The following is a 24,899-nucleotide window of genomic DNA, read 5'->3' as shown; positions in this document are numbered from 1 at the left end:
CCTCCTGGCAGGGCAAGGGAGGTGGGGAGAAGGTCTCCCCTCAGCCTCCTCTTCTCCAGGCTCAACACCCCCAGCTCCCTCAGCTGCTCCTCACAGCATCTGCCCTCCAGCCCCTTCCCCAGCCTGGTTGCCCTTCTCTGCACTCACTCCAGGACCTCAATGTCCTTCTGATGCTGAGGAGCCCAGAACTGGACCCAGCACTCCAGCTGCAGCCTCCCCAGTGCCCAGTCCAGGGGCACAATCCCCTCCCCACACCTACTGGCCACACTGGGTCTGACACAAGCCAGGATGCCCTTGGCCTTCCTGGCCCCCTGGGCACACTGCTGGCTCATGCTCAGCCTGCAGTCACCCAACACCCCCAGGTCCTTCTCTGCCTGACAGCTCTCCAGCCAGTCTCCCCCAGCCTGGAGCGCTGCAGGGGGTTGTTCTGTCCCATGTGCAGCACTCTGCACTTGGCCTTGTTAAACCTCATCCTGTTGGGCTCAGCCCATGGGTCCAGCCTGGCCAGATCCCTCTGAAGAGCCTCCCTACCCTCAGGCACATCAACACTTCCTCCAAGTTTAGTGTCATCTGCAAACTTACTGAGGGAGCATTCAAACCCTTCATCAAGGTCATTGATAAAGATGTTGAACAAGACTGGACCCAGCACTGAGCCCTGGGGGGTGCCATTCGTGACCAGCCTCCAGCTGGATTTTGTTCCAATTCACTCAGCTCGCGGTATCTTAGGTCCAGAAAAATGCTCAGAGGGATGGAAAACCTTCTCTTGTGAGGAAAGACTTGAGAGAGTTGGGGTTGTTCACAAGAGAAGGCTCCAGGGAGATATTCAAGAAGCATTTCAGCACTTAATGAGGCTTGTGAGAAAGATGGGGACAGAGTTTTTAGGAGGGCCTCTAGCAATAGGACAAGATTTAAAACTACAAGTGGGGAGATTCAGACTAGATCTAAGGAAGAGATTTGTTATGCTGAGGGTGGTGAGACACCAGCACAGGTTACCCAGAGAGGTGGTGGATGCCCCATCCCTGCAAACATTCAACGTCAGGTTGGACAGAACTTGGAGCAACATGATCTGTTTGAAGATATTCAAGACCCATCTGGATGTCTCCCTGTGTGATCTGTCCCAGGGACCCTGCTTTGGCAGGGGGGTTGGACCCCATGATCTCTGGAGGTCCCTTCCAACCCCTATGATTCTGTGAGTCGTGAACTGAGGGACTGAGAACTAGGCACAATATTCCAGGTGTGGTCTCACCAGGGCAGAGTAGAGGAGTGAGGTGTATTTCCCTTACAGAATCACAAGGTTGGAAGAGACCTTTGAAGATCATCAAGTCCAACCATTCCCACCCTATGCTAAACCACTGAAAACTAGTTGAAAAGATACAATGAGGCATCTCTTTGAAGGGGAAAGACAGAAAACACTCCCAAAACCCATCCTCAGAAGGTTGATACTTGATGAAGAGACTTGACACTCGAGCGAGCTCGCGGCAAGCTCAAACCCTCTTGCTGGTGAGTTGCACAGAGCTTGCTGAGAGCTTCTGATGGACAGGTATGTGATGCCCACCCCAACATCACTCCTGCACCAGTGCTTTATTTCTCTATTAAAGAGAGGGAACAGATGGGGCTTCGCCGACGCCGGCAGCCCGAGTGACAGCTCGCGCGCGGGGAGAGCGCCATGGCGCGCTATCAAATTCCACTCCCTCACTCCCCAACACGCCCGGGCTGGCAGGTGAGTGACTGAGACTTCTCTCCTACCACCTGGAAAGCTGAGATACAGCTTTTATTTTCAATTCATTCTTTCCTACAGCCAGCAAGGATGATTTAATGATGGGTGTGGGTAACGTAGCGCAGGCTCCGGGAGCAGCCAAGCCGAGTGTGGAAATGTGCTGGACTGGTAAGTTGCCCAGAGGGGTTTTTTTGGTGTGTTTGGGTGCCAAGGAGAAGGATTCCTTTGCCCTCATCAGGCCTCAACTGGAGTCCTGTCTCCAGAGCTGGGGCCCCCAATACAAGAAAGATGGGGAACTGTTGGAGAGGGGTCAGAGGAGCCACGGAGATGATCAGAGGGATGGAGCAGCTCCCCTATGGAGAGAGGCTGAGGGAGCTGGGCTGGTTCAGCCTGGAGAAGAGAAGGCTGTGGGGGGACCTCATTGCAGCCTCCCAGTCCCTGAAGGGAGCAGAGAAACAGGAGGGGAATCAGCTTGTTCAAAGGGCAGAGACTGGCAGGACAAGGGGGATGGAGTGAAGCTGGAGGAGGGAAGGGTGAGAGGAGATATTAGGGGGAAGTTCTTTGCAGAGAGAGTGGTGAGGGGCTGGAACAGGCTGCCCAGAGAGGTGGTGGATGCCCCATCCCTGGAGGTGTTGACCACCAGGTTGGTTGGGACCCTGGGCAACTTTGTGTAGCTCCAGGCCTGGAGGTTGGTGTCCCTGCCTGTGTCAGGGGGGTTGGAGCTCTGTGATCTTTGGGGTCCCTTCCAACCCAGACCAGTCTGTGATTCTATGATGCTTGCTGTGTTTGAAGTTGGCAAGGAACCCTTTTGCCACGGCTTCTCCAGAAGTGCTGCCAACATGGAGGTCCATGAAAAACCATCCTCACCCATCAGGGAGATGCTTGTTTTCAGTTAAGGAGTAGGATTGTTGCATGGTTTGGGTTGGAAGGGACTTTCAAAGTTCATCTAGTCCAAACCCCTGTGATGAGCAGGAACATCTTCACAGAATCACAGGGTTTGGAAGGGACCTCCACAGATCATCAGGTCCAACCCCCCTGCCAAAGCAGGGTCCCTAGGACAGGTCACACAGGGAGACATCCAGATGGGGCTGGAATATCTTCAACCAGATCAGGCCCCTTCTACTGTCTCCACAGACCACCAAAAAGGGGCTGGCCATTTCCCCCTGCATCCCATATTTAAGATATTGATAAACATTAAAAAGGTCCCCTCTCAGGCTTCTTCTCTCCAGGCTGAACAGCCTCAGCTCACTCTGTCTTTCCTCATAGGGGAGATGCTCCAGGCCCTTCAGCATCTTTGTAGCCTCCTCTGTAGAGGACACTGAACTCATTGAAAGATCCCAGCACAGGCCAACAAGGTGATTAAGGGAGTGGAACCCCTTCCTTATGAAGAAAGGCTGAGGGAGCTGGATCTCTTCAGCCTGGAGAAGAGGAGCCTGAGGGGTGACCTTATTAATGTCTATAAATATGTAAAGGGTGAGAGCCAGGAGGGTGGAGCCAGGCTCTGCTCAGGGATGGCCAGTGACAGGACAAGGGGCAGTGGATGCAGCTGGAGCAGAGGAAGCTCCATGTGAATATAAGGAGGAACTTCATCCCTGTGAGGGTGACATGGCACTGGGACAGGGCTGCCCAAAGAGGTTGTGGAGTCCCCTTCTCAGGAGACATTCAAACCCCACCTGGATATGTTCCTGTGTGAATTAATCTGTGTGATCCTGCTCTGGCAGGGGAGTTGGACAAGATAATCTTTTGAGGTCCTTTCCAACTCCTAATACTCTGTGATTCTGTGATTCAGGGTGCTGCAAAGATGCTGCAGAGCATCTCTTAGCAGGGAGGTGGGTTAAGAGGCCGGCACGCTCGAGCAAAGTTGACCTCCCAGTTGATGCAGGGAGAAAGACCCAAATTAAAATCCAACCATTAGGGTAAGGCTAGAGCATCCCTCAGCCTTCTGCAATTATGTTTAATGCTCCTTAAAGCAAGCTCAGCAGGATGGGCTATACAAGGAGCTGGTTCCCCAGGGGCAGCAGACAATCTCTCTAAATAAATAATACCCGGGTATAAAAGCAGATGCTTGGGGACAAGTGTGCTCCTGTGGTCATGTTAAGCCAGCCTGACAACTCATTTTGACCAGAGAGGAGGAATCACTAAAGAAATAGAGAGATAAGTGAATAAATAAACAGTGCAACAGCCTCACACATTAGGGTTTTAACTTAGATAGAACAAAAATTCATCCATCGCTTTTTCAGTGAGACCTGGCCAGGCTGGAGAGCTGGGCAGGGAGAAACCAGATGAGGTTCAACAAGAGCAAGTGGAGAGTCTGGCACCTGGGAAGGAATAACTGCTGGAATCAGGACAGGCTGGGGGTGACCTGCTGGAGAGGAGCTCTGTGGAGAAGGACCTGGGGGTGCTGGTGGGTGACAGGGTGGCCATGAGCCAGCAGTGTGCCCTGGGGGCTGAGAGAGACAATGGGATCCTGGGGGGCATCAGGAGGAGTGTGGGCAGCAGGTCACAGGAGGGGATCCTCCCCCTCTGCTCTGCCCTGGTCAGGCCCCACCTGGAGTGTTGTGTCCAGTTCTGGGCTCCCTGGGATAGAAAAGCCAGGGATCTCCTGGAGAGAGTCCAGAGGAGGGACATGGAGATGCTGAAGGGCCTGGAGCATCTCCCCTGTGAGGAAAGGCTGAGGGAGCTGGGGCTGTTCAGCCTGGAGAGAAGCAGCCTGAGAGGGGATCTGATCGCTGGGTATCAATAGCTGAAGGGTGGGACACAGGGGGAAATGACCAGCCCCTTTTCAGTGAGGGTGAGGGAGCCCTGGGACAGGCTGCCCAGGGGGATGTGGAGTCTCCTTCTCTGGAGATATTCCAGCTCCATCTGGATGTCTCCCTGTGTGACCTGTCCTAGGGACCCTGCTGTGGCAGGGGAGTTGGACCTGATGATCTCTGAAGGTCCCTTCCAACCCCTCTGATTCTGTGTGATTCTATGTGGTTCTGTGTGGCTTTAATGTCTGTGGGGGATGTTGGTGTTTGTCCAGGTTTTATCTTCTGGGAAGAAGTTCTGCTGTTATATGTGGACAGGCAATGCTTATCTCCCATCGGGGGCTGGAGGGCAAATCCTGTGAGGAGCAGCTGAGGGAGCTGGGGGTGTTCAGCCTGGAGAAGAGGAGGCTGAGGGGAGACCTTCTCCCCACCTCCCCTGCCCTGCCAGGAGGGTGCAGAGAGGTGGGCGATGGTCTCTTCAGCCAGGGGCCAGGAGATGGGACAAGGGGCAATGGGCTCAAGCTGCCCCAGGGCAGGGTCAGCTCAGCTGGGAGGGAAAAGTTCTTCCCTGGCAGAGTTGTGGGGCTGTGGCACAGGGGCCTGGAGCAGGGTCAGGGCCTGGCACAGGCTGCCCAGGGAGGGGGTTGAGTCCCCACCCCTGGGTGTGTTTAACAGACGGGTAGATGAGGTGCTCAGGGATCTGGTTCAGCACAGGACAGGAACGGTTGGACTTGATGATCTTGAAGGTCTTTTCCAACCTTGTGATTCTGTGATTTTGCCATTGCTCATCCCCAGTGCAAATCCTCTCCCAGCTATTAGAAAACCACCTAAGTATTTACCCAGGAGGAGACAACTCACCGGCTGCATCACGCTGCTGGGGAAGATGCTCTGTGATTACACATTTCACCATCGACTGGGATTTACAGAGGAAACTTCTCTGTTATAGAAGCTTTTGCATCATGTAAAATAAAGTTTAAATACAAGCAAAGCTCTGCAAGAATCAAAGGAAGAGATGCAGCAGAGAGGGTTTGATATCTGAGACCTTTAAGGTGCTCAAATTTTGACTTTTGGGGTGGTTATCAACTTGGGATGCCCAGTTAGAGCCACTACCAAGAGATGTGCATTAATAAATACAAAGAATCTGCTATTTTCCAGAGGGTGGATATCTGTGTTATTAAAATAATCCATAGGGTGTGAAATCAGGGCTGAGGAAAAGACACCAGGGAACTGGAGGAGGGTTAAATATAAAGATTTGTCGCCAAAATTTGCTGTGGTTTGGACAAAATTAAGTAAAAAACCAAAATGATGCCTCCCAGGGCTTGACTCTTGATCTGTGGGAGCGTGGCTGGGTCCAGACACACCACACTTCTGTTTTTCAGGCTAAGATGCCAATCTCAAATCCATCCTGCTCACAGCTGGGGAGGAGAACCAACGTTGGGATGCTGTGGGATGAGGAGTGCAACTCAAACATCGCCCAAATCCCTCACTGCAGAGATTGAAACAAGCAGCCCGGCGAGTTCCTCCCCTGTGCACGCTCCAAGGCAGCAGGAACAACAGGGGGGAGGGGAAAAAAAAAGATGGAAAAAAACCCCTCCAAGCTGCTGGGGAGAGCATCAAGAAGTGCACATTAAGGGCTTTTTATCTGATTACACCCAGCACGGCGGCGTCAGGCGTGATATTTTATCCCCTGCATAAGGGACAGGTGTTTTTCTCTCTCCACTTGGCTTTTTTCTCTCCCTCCACACCCCCCCCCCCCCCCTCTTCTTAATGATTGAGTCGGGTTTGAAGCTCCTCATCTGTAAGGAAACCCACAGCCCGTGCAGAAGGGGGTTGTTTCTCTTAATGCATCATCCCAAGCTGACACCGCCCGCTCCGGCGGTTGGCGGTGTTATCAAGCGTCGAGAAGTTGATTGTTGTACCTAACCCAGCCGTGAGACTCGGCGCGTCTCTCCGGAGGGAGCTGGAGCTGTCATGTTCATTAAATGCATGATTACAGCTATGATTAATAGCAGGGGCTACAGCCTAACTCCTTTAGTTTCTTTTTTTTTCCTTCCTCTCCCTTTTTTTCCCTGTTCCTCTGAAGGAATCCACAGCTCAGCGGTCCCGCGCTGTTTTCCGCAGCGGTTTTTGCCTCCTGTTTAAAAATTCCAGGTTTGGATGGGAAAGGGTGAAGAGCCACAATTTCTCCCTGCTGAAAGGCTCCACAATCAATAGGTTTCAAATGAGCTGGGAGGATGCTGCACCCATCCGATGACACCCAAGCTTTGAATTTTCAGAACCCCAAAACGTCTCAGCGAGACCTGGGCAGGCTGGAGAGCTGGGCAGGGAGAAACCAGATGATATTCAGTGGTCTGTGGAGACAGGATAAGGGACCTGATCTGGTTGAAGATATTCCAGCCTCAACTGGATGCTGACCTGTGTGACCTGTCCCAGGGACCCTGCTTTGGCAGGGGGGGTTGGACCTGATGATCTCTGGAGGTCCTTTCCAACCCCTGTGATCCTGTGATTATTGTCTGCTGTCTGTGGTCACTTGGACAAAGCTCTGATTGTTTCCTTCCCTGTGTAAGATTTCCATAAATTATTATGTGGAGCAATGGGCCTGGCTGTTTCCTCTGTCCCCAAGGTGGGTGACCTGCACAGTGGGCACAGACCATCACCCAAACGATGCTCTTACCCTCTTGTGCATCCCTTGGCCCCCAGCGCATCCTGACACTGCAACTTCTCCTGGATTATTTCTGTTTTCTACAGTCTTTTCACCAGATAAAAAATAAATGATGCACAAACAGACCTTTCTGCATGATGAGGTCTTGGTCCTCGAGCTGTGCCCTAGGAGCAATAAAGTCCTTCCTAAATAATTAAGCAGGTAATAATTAACCGCGCTCCCTCCCTGCGTGCGGCTGATTTTTAAAGCCAAGGAAAATTTCCAGCGTCCTTTTCAAGGGGTGTTTGTTGCCTCACAAAGCTTCTGGGGGAAGGGGAGTTGAAGAGGGGTGTTGGGATTGGATTGAAGCATCCTGCTTCCCGTGCTGGCATCCAGGGAATTCAGGGGATTCATTGTGAATCCAGGGAATTCAAAAAGTGAAAAAAGAAATGTGATTCTTGGGTTACAAAGGTAAATCTCTGTCAGCCTTTCCCTGGAGAAGGATGAAATTGCAGGTGAGGGACCCCTCCAACCCTGAGATCAGAGAATCACAGCATCATGGGGGTTGGAAGGGACCTTGAGAGATCATCAGGTCCAACCCCCCTGCCAAAGCAGGGTCCCTAGGACAGGTCACACAGGGAGACATCCAGATGGGGCTGGAATCTCTCCAGAGAAGGAGACTCCACACCCCCTGGGCAGCCTGTCCCAGGGCTCTGGCACCCTCACTGTGTAAAAGTTCTTCCCCATATTGGTGTGGAACTCCCTGTGCTCCAACTTGAGCCCATCACCCCTTGTCCTGTCCCCACAGACACAGAGCAGAGGCTGCCCATGTCCCCCTGTGTCCCACACTGCAGATATTGATACCCAGTGATCAGATCCCCTCTCAGGCTTCTTCTCTCCAGGCTGAACAGCCCCAGCTCCCTCAGCCTTTCCTCACAGGGGAGATGCTTCAGGCCCTTCAGCATCTCCATGTCCCTCCTCTGGACTCTCTCCAGGAGATCCCTGGCTTTTCTATCCCAGGGAGCCCAGAACTGGACACAACACTCCAGGTGGGGCCTGACCAGGGCAGAGCAGAGGGGGAGGATCCCCTCCTGTGACCTGCTGCCCACACTCCTCCTGATGCCCCCCAGGATCCCATTGTCTCTCTCAGCCCCCAGGGCACACTGCTGGCTCATGGCCACCCTGTCACCCACCAGCACCCCCAGGTCCTTCTCCACAGAGCTCCTCTCCAACAGGTCACCCCCAGCCTGTCCTGATTCCAGCAGTTATTCTTTCCCAGGTGCCAGACTCTCTACTTGCTTTCCTTGAACCTCATCTGGTTTCTTAATAATCTCCACCACCCCACACTCTGACTCAGCGATGACTTGTAACGGCAGCTTCCCATTCTAAATCCTCATCAAGAGATGGGGTTTTACCATTAGCCCCACTTGCTTCTACTCACTTTGTTTCACACATGACCTTGGCACCCAGGAAAAGGCTTCCCTGAACCATGCTGGGTCCTTTAATAAGTGCCATTATAACCCCTCTTTCCCCCGCCGCGGCACAGGCAGCCTCCTCCAGGAACAGCCAGGCGATTCATTTTGCAAAGGCTCTCTCTCCTTCCCTTTTATTGCTGAACAAAAAGTTTTGAGGCTGGCACTGGGGGAAATTTATTTCTTTAATTATTATTCATTTAAGTGGGTTCCACTGTTTCAGATGATCAGCACTAGCAGCTGCTGGGGGTAATTTATTTTACTCACTGGGCAGCAGAAGCCCTCACTCTCTGAAAGGGAACAGCACAAGAAAAGGATGAGCTGCCACTACATGAGCGGAGATTTTCAGGCTCTCCTGCCTCATCTCACCCCAGTTCCTAACAGGAACATGTCTGTCCCTGGGTCAGGCAGTCAGGAGTGGTTTATTAATGAAGCAAGCTTAATTAATGAAGCCTGCGTTGGGTTTGATGCTTGCAAGGAGCCTGGAGTGGCTGGTGTGGAGCATCTCTGCAGGAATCTGATCAACACCAGGGTTGGATCCAGAAGGGCTCTGCAAGGAGACCAGGTCCCTGCCTGCCAGCCCATGCAATCCCAAAATCAAGGGATTGAGCTCAAGAGGGGTAAGAGATGGAGTAATCCCCAAAATGAGGGACTGAGATTGAAGGGTCCAAGGTATTGAGCTCAAAAGGGGTAAGATATTGAGCAATCCCAAAAATGAGGGATTGAGATTGAAGGGGCCAAGAGATTGAGCTCAAAAGGGTTAAGAGATTGAGTAATCCCCAAAATGAGGGACTGAGATTGAAGGGGCCAAGGGATTGAGCTCAAAAGGGGTAAGAGACTGAATAATCCCAAAGATGAGGGATTGAGATGTAAAGGGTCAAGGGACTGAGCTCAAGAGGAGTAAGAGATTGAGTAATTCCAAACATGAGGGGCCAAAACCAACGGATTGTGATTGAAGGGGCCAAGGGATTGAGCTCAAGAGAAGTAAGAGATTGAATAATCCAAAAAATGAGGGATGGTGATTGAAGGGGCCAAGGGATGGAGCTCAAAAGGGGTAAGAGACTGAATAATTCCAGAGGAAAAGGACTGAAACGGAAGGGGCCAAGAGATTGAGCTCAAAAGGGGTAAGAGACTGAATAATCCCCAAAATGAGGGACTGAGATTGAAGGGGCCAAGGGACTGAGCTCAAAAGGGGTAAGAGATTGAGTAATCCCAAAGATGAGGGATTGAGATTGAAGGGGCCAAGGGATTGAGCTCAGAAGGCACAAGAGATTGACACAAGCCAGGATGCCCTTGGCCTTCCTGGCCCCCTGGGCACACTGCTGGCTCATGCTCAGCCTGCAGTCACCCAACACCCCCAGGTCCTTCTCTGCCTGACAGCTCTCCAGCCAGTCTCCCCCAGCCTGGAGCACTGCAGGGGGTTGTTCTGTCCCATGTGCAGCACTCTGCACTTGGCCTTGTTAAACCTCATCCCCTTGGGCTCAGCCCATCAGTCCAGACCAACAGCCACATACTGGGACGAATCCCACCCAAACCCTATCCAAGCCACCCACCTTAAAAGTGCCACCAAGCAGAGGTGCCAGAGGATGGGGTGGGTAAAAAATATTCCAGTCTTAAATCCTTTCCATCTCTTTTTGAACTAAACCCCAAGCAGCTGAGAGAAGAGATGGAGCATCGTTCACACAAGCCCTCAGCTGGCCCAACAGCCTCTTTGAGCACTCCATCACCCTTGCAAATGGAGAGAGAGCGTTTCTGTGGTGCTCAGCACTTCTAAAATGAGTTGGTAAACAAGGAGCCAAGAGTGCACTTTCCTTCTTCACACTGTGGTTTCTCTTCCTCCTCCTTTTGCCAAGCCTGGAGCTCTCCCACCACATCTGAACTCATGTCCATGAGCATCAGTCGCCCACCTTCAGTGTGACGCAGTGGTGGCATCTTCAGTCTCCCTCACAGTGGAGCAAGATGCTGTCACAGCTGAGTGGGGAAACTGAGGGAGGAAAGGATGTGATGCAGCAGGATGGAGCATGTCTAGATGCAGAGAAAGACCCTCAGCCCTGGAGGGCTGAACTCAACCTGGTTTAGAACTGATTTGCTCCTCTGTGGTTCGAGTCACACTCACAACTCTATTGGGAAACACATGTTGGCAGCTCAGGGGAGTTTAAAGCTCCTCTTAAACCTCCACTATTGAGAGCTCAGCAATCCTGAGTATCTCCAAGGCTTCTGGAGCCTATGGTTGCAGAGAAAAATTGAAAACCATCAATAAATAAATCCATGCTGTTCGAGGAGCTGGCTGCCATCCATGAGCATCCTTCCAGCTGGCCAAGCCCAACCATGCCAGAGTGTCCCTAAAGCCACCAGCCTTTCATGACACATCACAGAATCACAGAATCTCCTGAGCTGGAAGGGACCCATAAGGATCAGCAAGTCCAACTCCTGGCTCCACACAGGACCAGCCAAGTCAGAGCAGGGCACTGAGGGCATCATCCTGATGCTTCTTGACCTCAGCCAAGCTCAGAGCTGTGACCCCTTCCCTGGGGAGCCTGTGCCAGTGCCTGACCCCCCTCTCAGCACAGAACCTCTTCCTGACACCCAGCCTAAACCTCCCCTGGGGCAGCTTCACGCTGTTCCCTCAGGTTCTATCCCTGGTCCCCAAAGAGAGGAGAGAGATCAGCACCTGCCCCTTCACTGCCCCTCATCAGGAAGCCCCAGACCCCCATGAGGTCTCCCCTCAGCCTCCTCTTCTCCAGGCTGAACAACCCCAGGGTCTTCAGCCTCTCCTTGTAACCCTTCCCATCCAGACCCTTCCCCAACCTCGTTGCCCTCCTCTGGACACTCTCCAATATTTTGTGTCCCTCTTGTCCTGTGACACCCAAAACTGCACCCAGGGCTTGAGGTGAGGCTACACCAACACAGTACAGAGCAGGACAATCCCCTCCCTGCACCTCTGGCACCCCAGGATGCCACTGACCCTCCTGGCTCCGTGGGCACACTCCTGGCTCACAGATAACTTAGTAGGGCTCCCACATGCTTCCCAAACCTCAACCAAGGCTGAAGAAGTCATGTAGATGAGGATTTACCTACAGAAAGCTGCCTGGATGCTGGGAAAAGACTGCCAGAGCCAGCTCCAGCTCACAATACATCTCACCCCAGCAGTGGAGGCTCGTGCCTAGATTGAGGTCAGGGTTGCCTTCTGGACAATGTCAAACCTTAATTTGATTTCTGCTGGTTTCAATTTAGTCCAGATGTAGGTTGGGGTTTGTTATTTACTTTCCCTTTCAAATTTCTTTGTAGAACACTGTGTAGCCCAGGACCTTTTTGCTTCTTGATGGCAATTCTTTAAGTGCCTGAATAACATCTTAGCAGCCATAGAATGAGATGAAGGAAAGGTTCAACAGGAGCAGAGAAACTCAATTATTAGGCTTGCTTAATTAATTGCAACGTATCAAATGCTTTCCACACCTATTTTCTAATACTTCTGCAAAGCCAAAACCTATTTCTTGGCAGAAATATTCTTTATCCCAGGGGTGAAGAGCTTTTCCATGTCTGATATTGCATCTTCACCCTGCACAGGGATGAGGAGTGGGTGTCTGAGCTCTGCATTTTGCAGCCAGATGTTTTCTTCCAGGCTTCTTCCATCCTTGCTCGAGTGGATGAGTTATGGTAGATCTGAGGTGAGTTCATCTGGTGGGTGGGAAGGCAAAAAGTCCTTCCACTTCTGTATTTTCATCACCAAAGTTTGGAAGACAAATATAGAACCTGCACTAAGCCCCTTGGGATGAGCACACAGTTCTCAGTGGCTGCACAGACCACAGCAAGGACCTCAAGCATCAATTTCTCCAGGGTGCTTCTTTATGCTTCAAACACCTTCAGAAACCTCTAGTGAGTTTGCAATGATGCTTTGCCTGTCCTCAAGGTGTCATCCATGCTGTGCCACTGGTAATGAAATGTGCTGTGGATGAGCCATGGCAACACCCCTTCCTCACAGAATCACAGGGATTGGAAGGGACCTCAAGAGATCATGGAATCAGAGAATCACAGACTGGTCTAGGTTGGAAGGGACCCCAAGGATCAGAGAGTTCCAACCCCCCTGCCACAGGCAGGGACACCAACCTCCAGGCCTGGAGCTACACAAGGTTGCCCAGGGCCCCAGTCAACCTGGCCTTGAACACCTCCAGGGATGGGGCATCCACCACCTCTCTGGGCAGCCTGTTCCAGCCCCTCACCACTCTCTCTGCAAAGAACTTCCCCCTAAGATCTCATCTCCCCCTTCCCTCCTCCAGCTTCACTCCATCCCCCTTGTCCTGCCAGTCTCTGCCCTTTGAACAAGCTGATTCCCCTCCTGTTTCTCTGCTCCCTTCAGGGACTGGAAGGCTGCACTGAGGTCCCCCCACAGCCTTCTCTTCTCCAGGCTGAACCAGCCCAGCTCCCTCAGCCTCTCTCCATAGGGGAGCTGCTCCAGCCCTCTGATCATCTTTGTGGCTCCTCTGACCCCTCTCCAACAGTCCCACATCTTTCTTGTACTGGGAACCAGCTCTGGACACTGGACTCCAGCTGGGGCCTCAGGAGGGCAGAGCAGAGAGGGACAATCCCCTCCCTGTCCCTGCTGCCACCCCTCTGCTGATGGAGCCCAGGATCCCATCACCCTTCTGAGTTGCAGGAGCCACTGCTGCTCATGGGAAGTTTCTCACCCACCATGACTCCCAGGTCCTTCTCAGCAGGGCTGCTCTCCAGGAGCTCTTCTCCCAGTCTGTATCTATCTCTGGGATTCTTCTGGCCCAAGTGCAACACCTCACACTTCAGGTCCAACCTCTCCTTGCTGTAGGAGATGGATGAGTTGCTTTATTGCTCCTGGCAGCACTGGGATTGGCCCTGACACAGCACCAGTACCCACAGGAGCTGCATCCAAGACCAAATTTAAACTCACCCCCAGAGTCCATTGGGAATTCACCAGGTGGGGATGGTACAACAGCGTAGATGGATCAGCTGTACCAACCAGCACAACACTTCTTATTGTAGTCAGGCCACAAAGAGACAAAATACCAACCCTATAAATTCAGGCAAACAGGAGAATTATAACCCACTGTAAGAAACTCTAAGCTATTAAACTGTCAGGAGTGTTTCCCATCTCTCTGTTACCCCAAACACACAACACTTGGCACTGGAAGGGAAAGAAAAAGCTGTATTTTTTGGGACCTTTTAAATAAACTTTGTCAAGTGTTGAAAACATGGACTGTTGAGTGTAAGTGTAAAGGCCCCATGAGGGCAACACAAATCTTCTGCCCTGCCAGACCCACTTAGTGTAAAGCAAGAGATGCTGGGCTGGAGGAATCCCAGACACAGATACAGACTGGGAGAAGAGCTCCTGGAGAGCAGCCCTGCTGAGAAGGACCTGGGTGTCATGGGGGATGAGAAACTGAACATGAGCAGCAGTGGCTCTTGGAGCTCAGAAGGGTGATGGGATCCTGGGCTCCATCAGCAGAGGGGTGGCAGCAGGGACAGGGAGGGGATTGTCCCTCTCTGCTCTGCCCTCCTGAGGCCCCAGCTGGAGTCCTGTGTCCAGAGCTGGGGCCCCAGTACAAGAAAGATGGGGAACTGCTGGAGAGGGGTCAGAGGAGCCACGGAGATGATCAGAGGGCTGGAGCAGCTCCCCTATGGAGAGAGGCTGAGGGAGCTGGGCTGGTTCAGCCTGGAGAAGAGAAGGCTGTGGGGGGACCTCACTGCAGCCTCCCAGTCCCTGAAGGGAGCAGAGAAACAGGAGGGGAATCAGCTTGTTCAAAGGGCAGAGACTGGCAGGACAAGGGGGATGGAGTGAAGCTGGAGGAGGGAAGGGGGAGATGAGATATTAGGGGGAAGTTCTTTGCAGAGAATGGTGAGGGGCTGGAACAGGCTGCCCAGAGAGGGGCTGGATGCCCCATCCCTGGGGGTGTTCAAGGCCAGGTTGGCTGGGGCCCTGGTCAACCTTGTGTAGCTCCAGGCCTGGAGGTTGGTGTCCCTGCCTGTGGCAGGGGGGTTGGAACTCTCTGATCCTTGGGGTCCCTCCCAACCCCGTCCTGTCCATGATTCTATGATTCTATGTTATCTGTAGAATCCATCCTTGAGAAGGAGGATGAATTATGGCAAGAGATGAAAGATGACATGAAAAACACCAAGTGCAGAGTCCTGCACATAGGACATAACAACCCCAAGCAGTGCTACAGGCTTGGGAGAGACTGGCTGGAGAGCTGTCAGGCAAAGGACAGCTCACAGGTAGATTCAAACAAGCCATCTGGATGCAGGCTCATGAGCCTGCATGTACCTGTTTGCAGAGCCAGCAGCAAGGAGGATGTTGCAGGTTAATCAGCCACCAAAAAATCTGTCCTGAGCAGAGCTGAGTTGCAAAAAAGCCCCCAGCAAACAGTCCCCCAAACCACTCCTGAGCATCCCTTTAATGCTCTCAGAAGGGAGATTACCTGAAAGCAATGCTCCATCAGCTCCACACCCCCTTGGCCAACACAGCATTCTCATCTCTGCCATCATCTGCAGGTCTCTGCATTTCCCATCCCTTGGTGCCCTGGGGGCAGCTAATCCATGGTTTAAGCTAAATCTCTGCCCTCTTTCCCACCAGCAAGGATGTGACATAAGGATTTAACATCATGGGCCATCCTTTTCCTGCCTATCCCTCATTTCCCCCTCTCCCTTTTCTCTCCTGGCTGCATGCAAGCATCAGGGGGAGTTAATTCCCTTTTATTAGAGCTATTGCTGTTTGCTCCTAATTTTCCTCATGCTTTTCAAACTTCACAGAGCTGCTCAGGTCTCCTGCTGATGGGAGTTTTGTGCTTGAACAAAGCTCCATCCATCCTTAATCTTTGTGGGTATAAAGCACCCCAGGACGCCCCATAACCCTCACAGGAATTGGGGTGCAGAGATTTCAGAGGTTGCACCTCTCAAATGCCACCCCCTTTCTTTATCTATCTATTTATCACCTCTCTTCTGTCACTTTCCCTTCATAAAATGTCTTAAGGGTTAAATTGGCTCATTTATAGCACCATCCATGAATATACCCACCTCTGCAACCTTCATCCTTCCAGTGAAGAAAAAACAACAGCACAAAGCCACTGGCTTTCCGCTTTCCCAGCTGAATCATCCCCCAGATTTGTCATTAAAGCAGTTGCAGAGCCCAAACATTTTGATAAATAATTAGAAACTCAATAAAACCAACTTTAAGCAGAGTTAAAAACCTGGTGGCACCCAAAAGCCACACTCAAGGCATCGAGTACATGAGAAACTCAAACATCAACTTAATTGTAGCCAAATGTAGAGCTGGTAACTGTGTGGAAACACTTGGTTCACAGGTAGCTGCATCAGAATGATCCTCACAGCTTTTCTTAGGTCAATGTTGAATGCAATTTGATGAGCATCTCTAATACCTTTAACCTCACAGAGGCGTTTGAAGCAGCTCAAGACTTTGCTCAGGTTAAATAGAAGAGAGAATGAACGGTGTGTCTGGAAGCTTGAACTAAGCCCAAGTTCAAAACCCCCTTGAGTTTCTTAAACTTTTCATACACAGAATCACAAGGTTGGAAAAGACCTTTGAGGACCATCAAGTCCAACCATTCCCATCCTAAGCTAAACCATCTCCCTGAGCACCTCATCTCCCCTCTGTTAAACACACCCAGGGGTGGGGACTCAACCCCCTCCCTGGGCAGCCTGTGCCAGGCCCTGACCCTGCTCCAGGCCCCTGTTCCACAGCCCCACAACTCTGCCAGGGAAGAACTTTTCCCTCCCAGCTGAGCTGACCCTGCCCTGGGGCAGCTTGAGCCCATTGCCCCTTGTCCCATCTCCTGGCCCCTGGCTGAAGAGACCATCGCCCACCTCTCTGCACCCTCCTGGCAGGGCAGGGCAGGTGGGGAGAAGGGCTCCCCTCAGCCTCCTCTTCTCCAGGCTCAACACCCCCAGCTCCCTCAACTGCTCCTCACAGCATTTGCCCTCCAGCCCCTTCCCCAGCCTGGTTGCCCTTCTCTGCACTCGCTCCAGGACCTCAATGTCCTTCTGATGCTGAGGAGCCCAGAACTGGACCCAGCACTCCAGCTGCAGCCTCACCAGTGCCCAGTCCAGGGGCACAATCCCCTCCACACACCTACTGGCCACACTGGGTCTGACACAAGCCAGGATGCCCTTGGCCTTCCTGGCCACCTGGGCACACTGCTGGCTCATGCTCAGCCTGCAGCCACCCAACACCCCCAGGTCCTTCTCTGCCTGACAGCTCTCCAGCCAGTGTCCCCCAGCCTGGAGCGCTGCAGGGGGTTGTTCTGTCCCATGTGCAGCACTCTGCACTTGGCCTTGGTAAACCTCATCCCGTTGGGCTCAGCCCATGGGTCCAGCCTGTCCAGACCCCTCTGAAGAGCCTCCCCACCCTCAGGCAGATCAACACTTCCTCCCAGCTTAGTGTCAGCTGCACTCCTCCTCCATTATTTCCCCCTCAGCACCACTGTAAAGCAAGAAGAGCTGGGGGATGCCCTTTGACACCCAATGGGATACCCACCACCGTTGCATCTGGGCTCCTGTGAGATCAGAAGATGAGTTTCTACACACAGGCTGGAAATAAGCAGCTAAAAAAGCCACCCTGAGTGGATTTACCATGCAAACCAGGTACAAATTCTTGCTGCTCACCTCCTCTGCCAGGGCTCTTGGTGTTCAAGTCCCTGCCCCGGCCAGGGGTGCTGGAAGTCTTGGAGAGTTTGTTGGCTGATACTCGGTACATCACGCCGCCGATGCAGCAATAGCCTTTGCTCCTCCATCCCTGCTGCCCGTGCTGGGACTTGGTGCCCAGAGGTGATGGACGTGTTTGGTTTAATAGTGGGGACCTGCAAGAAGAAGATAAGGTCATGGTAAGCCCAAGTTCAAGGAGATATGAGGAGTTGCTGCTTCATGAGCAAACCCTCAGCTGCCCGAGGTTAATCAGGGATGCTCTTGCTGTAGAAAGAGGGAAAGTTCTGATTCTCTGTGATCAACACCAAAAAAACCCCACCCTAACCCTCAAGGACTCACCTCCTGGTGAGACACAAAGCCATTTCTTTCCCTCCACCCACCCAGTGCTGAAAGTTCAAGTTGCCACCCAACTGTAGCTTGCTAGGACATGGTGAAGGTGTCTGTCTCTAAACTCTGCAGGTATCTACCACTGCCTCAAAGCCCCACACACAGCATGGCTTTGGCCACCACTGATGGTACATGCTTCTCAACAGGCAACTTGGTGCATCCAAAACAGGATCCAGAGGAGCCCACAAAGCCAGGGCTGATGCCCCATCACACACTCTTGACTTCCCCATCAACCAATCCCATGAGACAATCAGTAACATGGGACCTCCCCTGAAGTTAGAAAAGTTTTATGGAGCTTTAGAGTCTTTAATATTGTTGGTATTGTTATTCTAATCAGGTGTTATAAGTTTGATACTATTATTTTCCTCCCCAAACCTGATGGGGTTGGACCTGATGATCTCTTGAGGTCCCTTCCAATCCCCATGATTCTGTGAACCCAGCTCTTGCAAAGGTTTTCCTACATCCTTGGATGAGGTGAGTTGCCATACCCCACCTGGAGTAGATGCTGGGACATGACTGTCATTGACTGGGTAATGCTGGAAACCCTTCTCCAGCTCACCCTTACCTCACAAACCCTGCACCAAGGCACCAGGATGGGTTGGGAGCTGTGATCCCCTTAGTGAAAAGTCTCATGGGTTGAGATATGGAAGGGAGAGATCCCTCACCAATTATCATCACAGGCAGAACAGACTCAACTCAGGCAAATTAATTAATTGCAAATCAAATCACAGAATCACACGATGTTGAGAGTTGGAAGGGACCTCAAGAGATCATCTAGTCCAACCCCCCTGACAGAGAAGGATCACCCAGACTAAATCACACAGGAATGTGTCCAGGAAGGGTATGTATGTCTCCAGAGAAGGAGACTCCACAGCCTCTCTGGGCAGCCTGTCCCAGGGCTCTGGCACCCTCACAGGGAAAAAGGTCTCCTTATGTTCACATGGAACTTCCTCTGCTCCAGCTGCACCCACTGCCCCTTGTCCTATCACTGGCCATCCCTGAGAAGAACCTGACTCCATCCTCCTGACTCTCACCCTTTACATATTTAGAAGCATGAATGAGGAAACCCCTCAGGCTCCTCTTCTCCAAGCTAAAGAGGCCCAGCTCCCTCAGCCTCTCCTCATAAGGAAGGGGTTCCACTCCCTTCATCATCTTGGTGGCCTGTGCTGGGCTCTTTCAAGGAGTTCTGTGTCCTTCTTGAGCTGAGGGGCCCAGAACTGGACACAACATTCCAGGTGGGGTCTCACCAGGGCAGAGCAGAGGGGGAGAAGGACCTCTCTTGACCTACTAACCACCCCCCTTCTCATACACCCCAGGATGCCATTGGCCTTCTTGGCCAGGAGGGCACATTGCTGGTCATGGTCATCCTGCTGTCCCCCAGGACCCCCAGGTCCCTCTCCCCTATGCTGCTCTCCAACAGGCCAGTCCCCAACCTATACTGGTACCTGGTACTGGTATCAGAGTAGGGTAATGAGAAATAAACCCAAATCTTAAAATACCTTCCCCTCATGCCTCCCTTATCTCCAACATCATAGAACTTCCTTCAGAACCAGACTGATCCAGTGTAGGTCCCTCCTGGGGTCACACAAGTTCCCCCAGCAAACCTGTTCCAGTGTGGACCCCTCTCTCTACAGGCTGCAGGTTCTGCCAGGAGCTTGCTCCAGTTCAGGCCTCCCACTGGGTCACAGCATCCTTCAGGTGTCCCCACCTGCTCCACTGTGGAGAGCAGTAGTTCTACTCTCAATCATCTTCCACAGGCTGCAGAGGGACAACCGGCTTCACCATGATCTCCTCCATGGGATGCAGGTGAGTCTCTGCTCTGGTGCCTGGAGCACATTCTCCTGCTCCTCCTGCATTGATCTTGGTGTCTAGAGCTGTTCCTCTCACATCTTCTTACTCTGCTGTTGTGCTGTAGGGTTTTTTAAACCCTTCTTAACTCTGTTAGCCCAGAGATGCTACCACCATCAGTGATGGTCTCAGCCTTGGCCAGTGGTGTGTCCATCCTGGAGCTGGCTGGTATTGCCTCTGTCAGAGATGGGGGAAGCTTCTGGCATTTCCTCAAAGAAACCATCCCTGCCACCCCTGAACTACCAAAAATCTGAAGGGTGGGACACAAGGGGACATGGCCAGCCCCTTTTCAGTGGTCTGTGGGGACAGGACAAGGGGTGATGGGCTCAAGTTGGAGCAGAGGGAGTTACACACCGATACGCAGAAGAACTTTTTCACAGTGAGAGTGAAAGAGCCCTGGGACAGGCTGCCCAGGGGGGTGTGGAGTCTCCTTCTCTGGAGATATTCAAGACCCATCTGGACACCAACCTGTATGATCTGTCCTAGGGACCCTGCTTTGGCAGGGGGGTTGGACCTGATGATCTCTGGAGGTCCCTTCCAACCCCTACGATTCTGTGATTCTCTGAAAACCTCAAGACTCAAAGTAACCTTTTAGGTGACACACTGGGGACAAATATATCCCACAGGGGTTCATCAGCCACCAAAAACCCCCTCTGGTTCACAACCCATCACCTCCTACTCCATCCCACCTCCCTCCCAACCTCCTCCAACCCCACCCATCTCATTTTCACCCCGACGCCGGTTAGACAAACAGAACCGCCGCAGCCAAATCAACTCTCCTCCACTATCAGTCTCCTTCCCCATTTAAAGCCTTAATCCAAACAAGCAATTTGTTTATGCAAATGAGACCTCTAATTTTGCATTAGCCCCAACTCTGCTCATAATGCTATTAAGAGAACGTCTAGAAACCCCCGCGCATTACCGGGGACTCTCTGGAAATTAAAGACCCCCCAACTATCCTATCAGCAGAATGCAAACCCTGGAGAGCATTACCTTCAAATGAACATGTGCTGCAAAGGAAAAGACAATTGTAAAATGTAATAGTTACATTTCTCAGTGCTTAGTCTGACAGGCCCCATTCATTTCAGAGGGCTGTTGCCATTGGCTACCGAGCTGGGAGAATTGCTGCTTGGGTTTTGCAGAGGTGGGGGGGGGTGAAGATGGTATAAAGAAGCTTCTGACTGGTTTTTGGTTTCTTGCAGGGTTTGGTACTGGGGAAACTGGTCAGAAAAGGAGAATTGAGGCTTCATGTTTTCAAAAAAAAATAGGTTATCGTAGAATCATAGACTGGTCTGGGTTGGAAGGGACCCCAAGGATCACAGAGCTCCAACCTCCCCTGACACAGGCAGGGACACCAACCTCCAGGCCTGGAGCTACACAAGGTTGCCCAGGGCCCCATCCAACCTGGCCTTGAACACCCCCAGGGATGGGGCATCCACCACCTCTCTGGGCAGCCTGTTCCAGCCCCTCACCACTCTATCTGCAAAGAACTTCCCCCTAATATCTAATTTGAACCTTCCCTCCTCCAGCTTCACTCCAGCCCCCTTGTCCTGCCAGTCTCTGCCCTTTGAACAAGCTGATTCCCCTCCTGTTCCTCTGCTCCCTTCAGGCACTGGGAGGCTGCCATGAGGTCCCCCCACAGCCTTCTCTTCTCCAGGCTGAACCAGCTCAGCTCCCTCAGCCTCTCTCCATAGGGGAGCTGCTCCAGCCCTCTGATCATCTTCGTGGCTCCTCTGACCCCTCTCCAACAGTCCCACATCTTTCTTGTATTGGGGGCCCCAGCTCTGGACACAGGACTCCAGCTGGGGCCTCACAAGGGCAGAGCAGAGAGGGACAATCCCCTCCCTGTCCCTGCAGCCACCCCTCTGCTGATGGAGCCCAGGATCCCATCGCCCTTCTGAGCTGCAAGAGCCACTGCTGGCTCATGTTCAGTTTCTCATCCCCCATGACACCCAGGTCCTTCTCAGCAGGGCTGCTCTCCAGGAGCTCTTCTCCCAGTCTGTATCTGTGTCTGGGATTCCTCCAGCCCAAGTGCAACACCTGACACTTCACAGTGTGTTCACCCAGCCCCACCTTTCCAGCCTGTCAAGATCCCTCTGGATGGTTCCTTTCCTTCTCCTGTATCAACCACAATAGGTATGTATAATACTTAAGGTATGATACACCTATATTTAGATATATAGATTACTGAATACCAATATTGATGTTTATTATCTAACAGAACAACAAATACAAATATATAATATTGTCTTTATGATGACCTATCAATTACCTTTTCATATTATTGAATATAACCTAAATACATATATTGAATTATATATATACATAAATAATACCTAGAGTTATATTTATTCATTATCTATATTCAATAATATCTGGAGATAATTGATAGAGATACAAGGCCTAGATAGTAATGCTATTTTTAGTATTTTATATAAGTATTATTAAATAACTATTGAATAATATATATTATTGAATTATATATATTATATATTATTTTAGAGAGATATAGATATAGATAGATACAGATAGATAGATATGGTGGATGTATTACCAGGGCTCAGTACTGGGACCAGTTCTGTGTGGTATCTCTATCAATGATCTGGATGAGGAGATCAAAGGCACCCTCAGGAAGTTTGAAGACAACAACAAGTTGTGTGGGTGTGTTGATCTGGTAGAGGATGGGAAGGCTCCAAACAGGGATCTGGACAGGTTGGATCAATGGGTCAAGGCCAAGAGGTTCAAGAAGGCTTAGTGCCAGGTCCTACACTTGCATCACTTACAACCCCAGGACATGCTGCAGGTTTGGGGAAGTGTCTGGAAAGGGACTTCTTAGAAAAGAACCTGAGGGTGTTGGTCAACATCTGGCTGAGCATGAGCCAGCAGTGTGCCCAGGGGGCCAGGAAGGCCAAGGGCATCCTGGCTTGTGTCAGACCCAGTGTGGCCAGTAGGTCTGGGGAGGGGATTGTGCCCCTGGACTGGGCACTGGGGAGGCTGCAGCTGGAGTGCTGGGTCCAGTTCTGGGCTCCTCAGCATCAGAAGGACATTGAGGTCCTGGAGCGAGTGCAGAGAAGGGCAACCAGGCTGGGGAAGGGGCTGGAGGGCAAATGCTGTGAGGAGCAGCTGAGGGAGCTGGGGGTGTTGAGCCTGGAGAAGAGGAGGCTGAGGGGAGACCTTCTCCCCACCTCCCCTGCCCTGCCAGGAGGGTGCAGAGAGGTGGGCGATGGTCTCTTCAGCCAGGGGACAGGAGATGGGACAAGGGGCAATGGGCTCAAGCTGCCCCAGGGCAGGGTCAGCTCAGCTGGGAGGGAGAAGTTCTTCCCTGGCAGAGTTGTGGGGCTGTGGAACAGGGGCCTGGAGCAGGGTCAGGGCCTGGGATGGGCCTGGAATAGGGGCCTAGAACAGGGTCAGGGCCTGAGACAGGGCTGGCACAGGCTGTCCAGGGAGGGGGTTGAGTCCCCACCCCTGGGTGTGTTTAACAGAGGGGAGATGAGGTGCTCAGGGATCTGGTTCAGCACAGGATGGGGATGGTTGGACTTGATGATCTTCAAGGTCTTTTCCAACCTTGTGACTTGTTACCTCCTGACACAAGCCAGGATGCCCTTGGCCTTCCTGGCCCCCTGGGCACACTGCTGGCTCATGCTCAGCCTGCAGTCACCCAACACCCCCAGGTCCTTCTCTGCCTGACAGCTCTCCAGCCAGTCTCCCCCAGCCTGGAGCGCTGCAGGGGGTTGTTCTGTCCCATGGGCAGCACTCTGCACTTGGCCTTGGTAAACCTCATCCTGTTGGGCTCAGCCCATGGGTCCATTCTGTTCAGATCCCTCTCAAGAGCCTCCCTAAAGGACTAAGTTCCACTTCTCCTCCAGCACCTTTTGCTTTTTAATATCACTTTATAGAAGTATAAAACCTTTTCTAATCCACAGCTGTTGCTATTTACTCAGCAGCTGCTACCTGCTTGCTCTCTGCTCACATACCAGGGGTCAGATGCCACCACGTAATAACTCTTGATAAATGGTGACTTGTGAACAAGGGGCACTGGAGTGTTCAACCACTTGAGACGTGTCGAGCGAGCGCAGCAAAGGGAGAAAATAAATATCCCCAGGATATGGGAGACTCAACTAAGCCAAGACTTAAATTGGTACTTGAATTAGCACTGGTTACACTCAGCCAGTGTGAGCCCCTGGAGCTGCTCACAACTTGGGTTTGGTTGGATTTTGTTGATGTTGCAGCTTTATAAATGGGGTTTTTTTTTTCCCCTTGTGATTTTTATTTCTCATGTTGGTAATGTTCTTCTGAGGAACCACAGGATCCCAAGGTTGGAAAAGACCTCTAAGAGCATCAAGTCCAACCATTCCTGTCCTGTGCTGAACCAGATCCCTGAGCACCTCATCTCCCCTCTGTTAAACACACCCAGGGGTGGGGACTCAACCCCCTCCCTGGGCAGCCTGTGCCAGGCCCTGATCCTGTCTCAGGCCCTGACCCTGTTTTAGGCCCCTATTCCAGGCCCATTCCAGGCCCTGACCCTGCTCCAGGCCCCTGTGCCACAGCCCCACAACTCTGCCAGGGAAGAACTTTTCCCTCCCAGCTGAGCTGACCCTGCCCTGGGGCAGCTTGAGCCCATTGCCCCTTGGCCCATCTCCGGGCCCCTGGCTGAAGAGACCATCGCCCACCTCTCTGCACCCTCCTGGCAGGGCAGGGGAGCTGGGGAGAAGGTCTCCCCTCAGCCTCCTCTTCTCCAGGCTCAACACCCCCAGCTCCCTCAGCTGCTCCTCACAGCATTTGCCCTCCAGCCCCTTCCCCAGCCTGGTTGCCCTTCTCTGCACTCGCTCCAGGACCTCAATGTCCTTCTGATGCTGAGGAGCCCAGAACTGGACCCAGCACTCCAGCTGCAGCCTCCCCAGTGCCCAGTCCAGGGGCACAATCCCCTCCCCACACCTACTGGCCACACTGGGTCTGACACAAGCCAGGATGCCCTTGGCCTTCCTGGCCCCCTGGGCACACTGCTGGCTCATGCTCAGCCTGCAGTCACCCAACACCCCCAGGTCCTTCTCTGCCTGACAGCTCTCCAGCCAGTCTCCCCCAGCCTGGAGCACCACATGTTCACCTGTAGGACACCCCTCTTTTCCTCTGAAGCCAAGTTGTTGATCCCAAGCAGCTCTGTAGCCCCAACACAACCATCAATGTGTGTCCCCCCTCCTCATTACTGACATCTGACCCGATGGCTGTAGGCAAAAGCCACCATGTCAAGGCAGGAGAGGGGAAGGATGGAGGGCCAGGACCCACACCAAACACCCCGTCCCTTTTCATCGGCGACGGTGTCACCGCTCCCCGTCGAATTGTTACCCTAATGGAAAGGACAGCCTTTGGAAATGAACTGTATTGAGAAAAAGAGGATAAAATTA

The 24,899-nt window shown here is 52.3% G+C and overlaps 1 protein-coding gene across 1 annotated transcript in view; it reads right to left on the bottom strand.

The window, feature by feature from the left end:
- ZC3H3 (zinc finger CCCH-type containing 3) overlaps positions 1-24,899 on the bottom strand; it is a 189,025-nt gene that overhangs the window by 52,852 nt on the left and 111,274 nt on the right. The window contains exon 5 of the mRNA XM_084280181.1: positions 17,224-17,417. Within this exon, the coding sequence (XP_084136307.1) occupies positions 17,224-17,417 (194 nt within the window). The remainder of the gene's footprint in view (positions 1-17,223; positions 17,418-24,899) is intronic.

The sequence above is a fragment of the Gallinula chloropus genome, assembly GCF_964237585.1.
Source record: "Gallinula chloropus genome assembly, chromosome: 2".
Lineage (NCBI taxonomy): Eukaryota > Metazoa > Chordata > Aves > Gruiformes > Rallidae > Gallinula > Gallinula chloropus.
This window is presented reverse-complemented; position numbering and strand designations above follow the sequence as displayed.